This window comes from Charadrius vociferus, unplaced genomic scaffold, assembly GCF_000708025.1.
Source record: "Charadrius vociferus isolate BGI_N301 unplaced genomic scaffold, ASM70802v2 scaffold251, whole genome shotgun sequence".
NCBI classification, from domain to species: Eukaryota; Metazoa; Chordata; class Aves; order Charadriiformes; family Charadriidae; genus Charadrius; species Charadrius vociferus.
Window position 1 is genome coordinate 1,901,902 of NW_009646963.1, and position 11,762 is coordinate 1,913,663.

General features: G+C 39.6%; 1 protein-coding gene across 1 annotated transcript in view; it reads right to left on the reverse strand.

Moving 5' to 3' along the window:
• The window catches only part of EP300 (E1A binding protein p300), a 62,726-nt gene that overhangs the window by 38,503 nt on the left and 12,461 nt on the right, over positions 1-11,762 (reverse strand). Inside the window, 3 exon segments of the mRNA XM_009895250.1 lie at positions 10-159; positions 9,068-9,348; positions 9,351-9,713. Coding sequence (XP_009893552.1) covers positions 10-159; positions 9,068-9,348; positions 9,351-9,713 — 794 coding nt within the window.

Consider the following 11,762-nt stretch of genomic DNA (forward strand, 5'->3'; position numbering starts at 1 on the left):
CCCAGGAACTGGCTTCTTGTCCATTGGAAACTGTGGTAAGCTATTCTGCAGTCCAGCTTTATTTTGCATCTGAGGCCCAAGTCCACTGGCTCCGATCTGCTGCCCGGTATTCTGACTATATGGCTGGCCGTAAGGGCTGGGATTGCTCATCATTCCCATCTACGAAATTAAAATGGTTAAGACGTTCAAGTAAGATAGCTTAAGTTCACAATGTAAAAGGCAAATGAATACTTCAGAGAAGCAAGAGTGATCACAGCCGTGAACCAGCTGCAATGCAATACTGATCCACATGCTTCCCCTCCTCCCTTATGTGCAGGTATTTATCCATCACACAACATTAACTCCTCAACCAGACGGTTCCTATAAACAGAGTGAGGCAAACTTCCCAGCCTTTGAGGTCAGTCTGGCCCGATTATTTCTTTATGAAAGATTTTGTTCAACAGATTTCTCATTTCAGCTTTCCTAATCACAAATTTGTACCATGGACTATGTAACTCACAAGTCTGGAAGAATTTTTCTGCTCCCCGCATCTGTGCAGACTCCAAATGGAGACAAATACCACCTTCATTCATATCAGCAGGGCTTATCCCAAAAGCCTCCCACCCAACTGTCAGCACTCCCACAGCTCCTCTCCAGACAGCAGTAACAATGCATGTCTGCATTTTCAGTACACCATCATTTTCAATTTAAGAATACACCATAGGCATAGGTAACACCATACACAGTCACGCTGGCACAGTAAATGGTTTGCAGGGAGCAGTACTAGAGGTCAAAGGAGAAGGTAGGAAGGAACTCTGCAAACAAAACAAAGCTAGCGAACTATTCATCCACCGGGGAAGTAGATTTGTATTTCACACAAGTTATACGCTCTTTTCTGCAATATGCATCGCCTATTTGCATATTCAACAGTTTTAGCATACCAAAACACACCATTTGTTGCCTTAGAATGCCCCAGAATCTAAAGAACAGTCAGGATCAATCTTGCTAATAAAATTGTTTGTCCTCCGACATTTTTCTTCCCTATTCCTTGCATTCCAATGTATTTCTTCATTGAAAATTTGGCCTTCTAAGACCAAAACAACTAGCCATAGAGGACCAGGAGAACTGAAGATCTTTGTTAAGATTACCAAGCTCTCACCATTACTCAGGCAGGATCCTAGAGAAGCCATAACTCATAATAATAAAGGCACAAAAATACTTTGAAGAGCTGTATTGTTTCAACTCACATTAGCATTTGACTAGACAATGGTCTGTCTCCTTGATGCTTTTTGATTCAAGTCCGGGCATTTTCCTGCATCCAAAAAAGCACGCACAACCTCCTATGGTAGGTTTGTTACCAATCACACTCACATTTACTCTCAAAGCATCCTCCCCTAGTAGAAACACCTGTTTTTCTGCTCCTTACCAAACTTCTCTAACCTGTACAGAGAAGTAACCTACATGGCCAGAGATTACCTGTGATTAGTAAAACACTTTCCTTTTTCAGGTTGTAACATCTGCCAATCCATTGTAAATGCAAACTAAAGGCCATTATAAAATAAAACAGGATCAAAACCAAGCTACAGGAAAATGAGCACAAAACTCACTAAAGAACCTGCCACTTTAGCCATCTGATATGTACAAGTGAATTCCCTTGAGGACAGACCCCCCCCCTTCCACAGACAAGCAATAACCATAATCACTCAGCAGTAATTCATTAGAGATCAAGGAAAAGACTCTTTACACATGCCAGATAAACAAACTAAAAAAGCTTCCTTTCCTCTGTCTCCTTTGGCACCACCCCTGCTGCATCTTGACTGCAATGAATACACATATGGTGACCGATGAGGCAGTTACTGCCAAAAATGCAACAGGTTAAGGCTCAAACCTTTCCTGCCTTTCCCTCAGAAGACGAGTAAGATCTTACGTGCAAGCTGAGCAGAAGGGAAAGGGAGAAGAAAAATGTAAGTAGTCAGCAAACACACTTTCAGGAAACTTCCCCATTGTCATTGCTGCCTCAAATTGACCAACAAGTTCAAGACTTAGTGGAAGACTGATAGTGGGAATTACTTCCTTAAGAAAACAAGATATGTTTTTCTGTAAGACAGCCTCATCATCTTGGCTCCAGAAAGTGTTTTGAAAGCAGGTACATCCCCAAAACCAGAAATTTTTAAGCAAAGTTTTCAAGTTCATTAACAATCATAGCTCCCAAAGTTAGCTGACACCTATGGGTACAATAAAGCACAGGCTATGTCAGCCATCACCAACACTGCCCCCCACATGACTTCCCAACTCATGCTGCTATCAGCCTTAAAAACCTAAACAATTCAGAAATGAAGACTGAAGGCACTTTTTCACACCCTGGTGTCACAGGGAGAAATCAAGATGCCCAACTCAGACAACTGGGGACTCCACACACCAATACCCAAGTATTCAGAACCACTGTGGCCTGATGAGCCAGCTCTGCCCTGACTGCAGGGGTACAGAAACCCAAACCTAGACTTTAAAAAGTTCCTTTGCTGTGTCACCCAAAACAGAAGCTTTCTGATGAAACTCGGGGATGAGGTTTGACCATACCAGTCAACCTCTGTATGGACAATACAGCTGGAGACATAAACTTTGCGTGAAGCATCTGGCTTTTTCCAATGTACTAATCAAGTTGTCCCAGCACAAAAGATCTCTAATGTTTTCTCATGCAGGAGCCATTGGCACTGTTTAGGGTGCAAAATCAGCCCATCAAACAAAGCTGTCTCCATGGCAGGGCTCCACTCTCCCTAGGGCTGAGAACCATCATCCACTCCACCAAGGGGATTTCCTCCACCCTGCTGTACCCAGGGACCTGGCAGCAGAAGACTACATGCCCAGCTCAGCCCAGCTACTCCTGACAGGGGTAATCCTCAGTTCCATGTCTCAGCCTATAGGAGAGGCAAAGATCAGAGAAGCACGGGCCAGGCTGGAGGGCACGCATGCCAAACTGACTCTGAAAGCCACACACTCAAGCAACACCTAAGAAGGATACCAAAAACCAAATGTCTCAAGGTCTCCTGGAACAGCAGCTATCACTGGGTCCAGGCGAGACAGACACCTGCCTGGATCCACAGGTGCTCCTCACAGCAATGCGCCCTGATCCTGCTGTCACAGACCCACCAACCTGACACCAACAACCTCATGCAACTCTAGACTGAGTCAACAGAAGGGTCATTTGGGAGATTCTTCACCCGGCACAAGGTGGCCTTGTGACCCTGGCACAAGAAGCAGGAGCATGCTAATGTCATTTGTGGTGACATGTTGAGAAACATGAATAAAAGGAAACAAACAGGAAGAAATTGATGACCTCATGACTACAGAAGGAAGATAAAAATAATCCTGTAAAATTTTACCAGTACGAAACAACCAGGAAGAGTGACATATAGTTCATCATTATATTAATGATCTATTGGGAGTGAAGGGTAGACAAACAATTGAGTGCACAAGAACCAGCCAAAGAAAGGTGGTGTTAGTACTGCTGCATGAGGCAAGTACAAGGCTTCATCTGCAATATCACACAAAAACATATATGGCTGAATCATAGCTACAAGTCAGAGAGTGTAACCTCAACTCAGTCCTTCCTAACAACCACCTCCCTCCACTGCTCTTCCTATTTCTCTTGTTATCCAGCCCACCTGTTGTTTTTCTTCCTCTCCTCACCTCATAGCCTGAACTTACTTTCATCACATTTGCAAGGACTTGCACATAAGGAAGAGCAGACAGAAAACTGCATCTCCATAAAGAAGAAGAGGAGAAGGAGGAGGAAACAAGGAAAACAGCAAAAGATGATGATACATGGCTAATAGACAGCAAAGGTAATCTCAAACGGTTATACCTTCTACGTACACAGTGGAAAACAACTTGACCTTCCTGCCTCCAACTGAAGCAAGGGTTGTCATTACCAAAATGTTGGAAGATAGATACCTCTCACCGCGTAAACAGCATGGATGACGAGTTCAAGCAACATCCCAGTTCACAAGCACGAGCAGCATTAGATAGGGCTATTCAGAAGCTCCTTCCATCTGAGAGAAGCAACTACAAGAGTGGAGGAAATTCCACAAAATTTTGTTCTAATGCTATGAAACACCTGCATTGTCAGTTTGGAAGAAGGTCAAGTAACTATCTCTGCTTCCAGTTTTATGGTTGATACCCCAGAGTACAAATTGAACACGAATACCTGTTACAGCTATGCACGCAGCCATTACAATATTCTACTGTTTCTCTATAAAAACAACTGCTCCACTGACAGTCTAGTATTTGAAAGACAACTAGATATCAGAAATACCATTGAACAATGACCAGTTTTAAGATTTGCAAAGACAAAAGTAATCTTGGAGAAATAAAGAAATAAAGTTTTAATAACATTCTTCCAGATAATCAAAAATTTGCAGTATCAACTACGTGTCTCTCTCAGTATGTATCTATAACTGAAGTGCATGTATGAGTTTAAGACCATACTGATGGTTTTGAGTATCTGTCCATACCCACATGTCCACAAGTAGAAGTTAATTAACTTCCCTGAAACTGGAAAGTTAGTTTTATTAAATTCCAGCTGGCTCTTTAAAAACAAGAACTTGATGAATTTTCTAGTGCCATTCTACTGACCGGTAGCAGCATTACTGGATCCAGACATAATCAACTTAACAAAATTTTGCCAGTGGTATCTACTGCATTCTTTCCAAGGACTACTGTCAGTCATGATTCTTTGCACTTGACTGCATTATGTTTTAAGATACCTACTGCAAGACACTAGCGTTATTTCACTGCCATCTGTGCAAGATACTCCCCTATCCACCCCAGACACTTCAACTCAAGACAAATCTTCACTGCTCCATTTCTCCCTCAAACACACACATTCCTCCCTTACACTAGGATGAAGTAAGAAATTATTTATTTTTTCACCTTGATTCAGCAAAGAAGAGAAAGAAAAGGACCACAACATGCAACTACTCTTTTAACGGGTCATATGGTACACTTGGTACTGGAGTCTAAACACTATGGATACATTTACCTGCTGAATCAAACAGTTATTGAAAATAATAAGGCAATCAAGAACACTGACTTTCTACCTAAAATGTGACACTAAACATGCTAGCACTAAGGGACATAAGGTGCTTTTATTTTCTTTATCTAATTTTACAATTTGTGGGTGACATCATCCTCAATCTCTCTGCAACTTATGACTTTATTATTCTGACATTTCTTGTTTTACTTAAAAGAAGTTATAGAGATTCGTAAGAACTGTGTTTGTCTTTGTAAAATAGTGTCATCAATTCTTCTTAACAGAGATTAAACTGATAAAACCAAATGTACCCATTATAACAGGAGAGACCGCTGTATATACTCAAACAGTAAGCCAAATGACAAGGAATTACTACTGGAACTCTAACATTTCAAGTAATTTCACACGCAAGTGAAATACATAGCAGAGGTAGTAGTAATGCCATTACTAATCTGAACTGCCTTCAAATCCATTTCATTACTTGAGTAACAGAACATTTCTTGAATCAGTGGGAGATGAAATCCAAACGACCTGAAGGTCAGGTGAACTTAGTCACTTTGTGATAGAACATTGCTATCACAGAAACGCACACACCAACGTTTATGCAAAATACCCTCCTCCCCTAATAAGAGGATGGACAGTAAGACCATAACTGGGTACTCTCGGCAGAACCCAGTGGAACAACAAACTGAAGGCTTTAACTAGGTATAATTCCAAATGAAGAATGGTTCAAAACTGGAAACATGAATTTGTTCTTAACTTATCATAGAGCTTGAATTTGCTGTTTACTTTTTAATTAATCAAAACTGTAAAACTACTAGTGAAACAAAAAGCCCCAAAATGCTTAAACACTGAAGGAATCAAAGCATTACAAATAATTTCCAAAACTCTATTTTAAGAGTAATAGGCACTTCTGTTGGGCTCCTAACTTGCACACAACCAAGCACATAGAAAACAAAAAGCTATTCAAGAAAGCAAAACTTCCCCTCAAAACTTCTAACAGTTCCTTTCAGATTAGGCTTTCACAGCCATTTTTAAGCTGGTACTGTCACCAAAGCAGGGTCCACACCCTTCTCTGACTGGCAGTATCAACCCCTTTAGTATGTCCCCTCCTTAATATCAGCACTAGCTTTCCGACTGATGAGTATAAATTGGACCCGAAAAACAATTCAAATTAAAACTTTTTTTTTTTTTTAAAAATGATCATGTGAGTTTCAAGCGAGGATTATTTCCTCAACACAGCCTGGCATGCAACTGGCACAGAGATGGCATACAGAGTTGCTTCTTTATATGTCAGTGTCTGCTTACCATCACACATAAAACTACAGCATTAGGCCACAGGATATAAGCATCAAATTATGACAGCACACATTTAGGTATACCAGATGACCCCAAATCAATAATTTACATTGGCATCTGGGATTTCGAACCCTAAAAAGTAACACACACAACTAGAAAAGTTGGGAAGTACATCGCTAATGTTTAAAGCAAGCGTTCCACTCTGTTGTTAGCCAATGTTTTGGGAGGAGAGGAAGAAAATGCTTCAGTAATTCCACAGGACAACAGAACAAAGCAGAAACGTAACTAATTTTGCTTTCCAAATTTACTAGCCATTTGGCGCTCATCTTTACTGTTAGAAGAGCATAACATCCTCCTTCCCAGTTAGTTAACATCCCAGGAAACCTAAGCTATTTCTCCATACAAACCATTGCAGACAATGCACCTCTGTTTTACTGAGAGACAACTCAGAAGCAACCCTCCCTTCACCTAAGAGAGCTGACTTTGGCAAGCTAAATGATGAAGTTGAACACAACTCAAGTGTCTGGTCTATTTTTTTTCTCCTACTGAAGGACAGCTCCTGGATAAAGCACATTTTTTGCAGCGATGAAGGAAACCTACACAAATTATTACACTAACTCCCACATTAACAGCGACACAGTACTAAATTTACCACTTTAAAAAAAATGGCTTTTAAAAACAACTGCTTAGGGTCCTGTTTTCATCTACTTTTTGAAGATTTGTAGGTGAGAAAAAACAAAAGCAGATGGGTGGAGAGAAAACAGTTAGACATTACTGTTGTCAGACTTTGCTAACTCCACTGCATGAAGTGAAACACAGGCTCCCTGCCAACAACCAAACCAACTGAAGACATTCTGGAATTTCAGCCTCCATTTCAGACTGTTCTTTCTCATCCGGCAGTTTCAAGTCCTTTATTAGGGTTATAGCCACCATACTTACACTAAAAATCTCAAGGTTTTTTTATCAGCAATTAGAGAACTAAGTATTTTTAACCAGTCTGGGACTATAAACTAAAAAAACAGAAGTTATCATGTATTTGGTCTGAATATTCCCCAAAGCACAAAGTGTTCTTACTTTAGATGTACAGCACATTTTGGAATTTAAGCAAGCAAGGAAGACAATTCAATTTTGGACTACATCAGCCAAAAGCTTGACATTGTGTCCTTTCTTAACTTCTCTGAGATAAACGAGTTTATTATAGTGCATAACTCTACTTTAGTTGTTGTAAGTAAGGACTGAGAAGCTGCATTTCACCCAAATAACCAATACATCAATTTTTGACCTCTGAGTACAGCTTTTTGAAGATCAAAGTAATTTTTTTTTTTTATGGCCAAGGACTAATGCATGAGACATTATATAATTCCAATACAAGAATACTTCTGAGTTGTTACATATTTCTTTCCACTGTATACTGCATACAAATTTTCTACTGTAGCAATCAAGCTTTACAACAACTTTCCTATCAGGCAAAAATGTCTGAAATGACCAGACCACAAAAATCAATTCATTACTAGACATACACATATCGGAACCATTGTTAGCAGCACACTTAGCTTAAGCAAATGGCTATGATCAAGTAACTTCATAATTCATAACATTTACAAAACACTAAAATAATTTTACCCAATACATTAAAGCATAGCAAAACCATCAATACACAGCATCATTTTAATTTGTGTTTCATATACATTTAGGACTATGGTACTTATCATTCCAAGCCCTCCAAGTGGACTTATTTTAGGCATTCCAAGATAGATATATTCAGGTATTGCAAATCACCTTGGAAAACCTTTCCCCTCATTAGCCAGGAAATACAAAATATCCACCTAACGTGAACTGAAACATTTAAGCATTTTCTAGGCTTTTGATCAACACACCAAAAACTTGAGAATACTCAAGTGGCTCCCTACTCTAAAAAAGTACCTGACAAAAATTAAATTTAGACATTGCCTTGTCACTTAAACCGCTAGGTCTTCTCTCGTCTTTTCAGTAACTCATGACAACAACTTTCTTCCAATCTCCTAAATTACATAAGCACATCTATTTCACGCTCCAGTATAAAAAAAGATTTTTCAGCTTTCTGGTCTACTCTCCTACACACAAAGCCCCTGTAAATTTTAAAACGAGAACTGGAGTTGGATTAACAGTCTTTTGAGAACGCAAAATTTGTCGTCAGGTGTTTATACAAGCATTCGTTCACCACCATTAACTCAAATACCTATTTCTTAACAAGGTCAATGTACGTCTTAGCACACACAGCAGATCAGTCCATTCAAACCTGTATACGCCTCTTAGCACCTGCGACAGCATAAACACTCAGCTGATCTCAGACAACAAATACTCTCATTGAGTGTCACAGAGAAAAAAGCACTACAACATACAAAAGGTCCTGACGGATTCCCATCATACTCCTAATACCAGCATCACATTAGGCGGGAAAATACATCTGCAGACAAAGTATAAAACAGAATAAAATACAACCAAGTTACTTCTCAGTGTTGTCGATAATCTATACTGCCACAACATTTCTAAAATAGGCTTTTTAATCTAGCAAGTCTTCCTTGTTGTGCAAGACTCATTTTTTGCCTCCTGTGACTGCCACCAATTCCACTTTAGCAGCATATAAACTATTTACCACATGATACAGGACTCCCACAAGAAAAAATCCTATTCTTTAGAATCCATACTGCAGAGGAATAAATCTCACAAAACAAAGTCAACAAGAAGGAAGGTAATAAAGTCAAGCTTAGCTTGTCTTACCTTGTTCATGGCTCCAGGCTGTGGCCCTCTCAGTCCAGCCTGTCCTCCCATCTGCGGAGAGCCTTGTTGCAGGGTCTCAGCCAACAAGTTACCAGCACTACCCATTCCTGGGTTTGGGTACGGCATATTAGGTCGCCCTCTGCCTGCTCCAATCGAACCGTTCATGACTTGCCCCTGCATCATCCCCTGTCCGTTGCCTGCTGCCAACATCCCAGGATTCATGCCAGCATTCATCCCTGTGTTCATTCCCATGCCAGGCTGATTAACTGGACTGTTTACTATGCTGTGGATTGGGCTGAAGGACCCTGGTTTGGTCCACTTGCACCCATCGCCATATTGGGAGAAGTCAACCCAGCCTGTGCCATGGGGCTTTTCACCATGCTGTTTAACATTCCCATTCCAGGACTATTTTGTTGGGTTTGACTGGCCATGCCCTGGCCAGGGCCACCAACCCCCATATTGAGATTCGGGGAGCTACCAGCCCGTAAAAGTTCAGACAGCTGCTTGTGTTTGGAGGCAGCATCTTGTGCCAGGCCAAGGCTGGTCTGAAGCTGGTTAATGTCACCACCATTAGTGAGTCCCAGTTCCGTGGAGCTGATCAGTTCATCTGGCAAGTCATGTTCCAGATCAAAGAGTGATCCAAAATCTGAAAAACAAAACAAATTTTATACGAGGTCAGAGCAATCAGTAGTGTCCTGAAGGAAAATCTTGTTCATTAGTTTCTGGTTTTTATTTCAAGCAACTAGCAAAACTTCACTTTCCACGTTCCAGAAAAATTCCCATACCAGTCATTACTGAAAACTATCCAACTTATCATGATAAAAGTAATTTCTAAACTTTGCAGAGTCTAAACTAGAGAAGACCATTCTACTTCACTCTCCTATAACAGTTTGTGTTGAAAGATCCCTGGGTATCTCAGACTATGACCTCTCAACATAAGAAATCTGACAATGAAGGAGAAGAAAAAAAACTATTAAAAAAATCCCACAGATTTAACCAATGGAATAAGACAACAATTATTACAAAGAATTGAAAGGTTGATGGGAAAGTACTGTGTTTAATTCTTTCACTTTCACTGAACTATCACTTTCAGAACAGACATAACTAATATAGTTTCCAAAAAAATGTTTACTATTCATAAAATAATAAATAGAGGTTTGGTTGTGAGGGTTTTGTTTGTTTGGGGTTTTTTGTTGCCAGGTTGTAGTGTTGTTTTGGTTTTTTTAAATCTTCCACATCCAGTCATTCCCAGCACAGAATTGCAAAATTCCATTGAACTTTACCGGGCAGACAGTATCTTTCTACAATGAACACTGTCAAAAAACAATCAAAATAACCCTCCTAGCCATGAAGCTGTGAAAAAACACCAGGATGAAAAAAATCAAATTCACAAAGTAAGCCCCAAAATGACCAAGTGGAGAAAGATTACTATTTGGGATATATAGATACAAGAATATTACACAGTACCCAGAATCAAGAAAACAAGAAGTTCCCGTGTCGGCAGAAGCAGCATGCACCTCGATCTTTATATTTAATCTATGGCAGTTAAAACAAAAATAACCTATAAAGTTTATGGCTAAAAGCTGAGCCACTGTATGATGTAGCTACACACAACTAGGCTGTAAAGCTTAAGATTTGGAATCTGAAAACACCTAGTAAAGGAGGGTTTTTTTAATTTTAAGTATTGGAATATTTCAGCCCCACTTCAGCCAGAAAGGTGATTTCATGGATGCTCTGTAGGAGGTAGTGCACTGCATTTTCAAAAACTTCAGATATAGACAATGACTTCAGATACCACTTATTATATTGGCAATTGCAACTGCATTTAAAAGGACACGTCAATTACACCGAATTCTAGAGAGGCAAGATGACTTGGTTCAAATATTAATGGAAAAAGACTATGGTTAAACAGCACATAACTCATCAGCATTAGAAATGTGTTCAAAATGTTTCACAAGATACGATACCTAAACTGCCAAACTCCACTACTAACAGAGTTTCTACAACTTCACAACTGTTATCACAGATAAGATCGTGACTTAAGAATTCTGCAAATATGGTATGAGGTTGGCAAGAATGCAGGTATACCACAACAGAAAAGATCTTGTAACTTCATTTATATATTCTTCACTACTGCAAAGCACCAGACAGAACGAAAATTTCCACTAAAGAACTATCTTTTAAACTATTAAAATCAATTAGCCCATTCTTCATTAACATAATTCTTGTGCTAAAAGTTATGTTTTGCAACACATACTAAGGGCTGATCTTTCATTTGTATCATTGGTGTTCTTCAGCATGACTGGTATTTTTGAAGATTCAGAAGTGAAGGAAGAATGAGAAGAATAAAACTTTGTCCAAGTTCTCCTCCATTTAAAATTATGAATTTAGAGTTTTGTGTCAGTAGACTTCTCTCAAAACACACTCCCCCCCCCAAAAAAAATTTACAATGCTCAGTGATTAGCTTAGAAATTAAATATTGATGAACATGGGAAGAGTTACAGTGGAAGAGACCCTCAAATTAGAGGGGAGATCAAGGAAATGAAGAAATCAATCAAAAAAATACATGATAGTTCAAAATAGCTTCAACAGGCATCTTAAGGTGCCCGTTAGGACACCTTTAACAGCAAATGTTGAAGCACTACATCCAGAAAACACCCTGGCTAAAAACCTGACAAACAGCTTATGAGTGAGG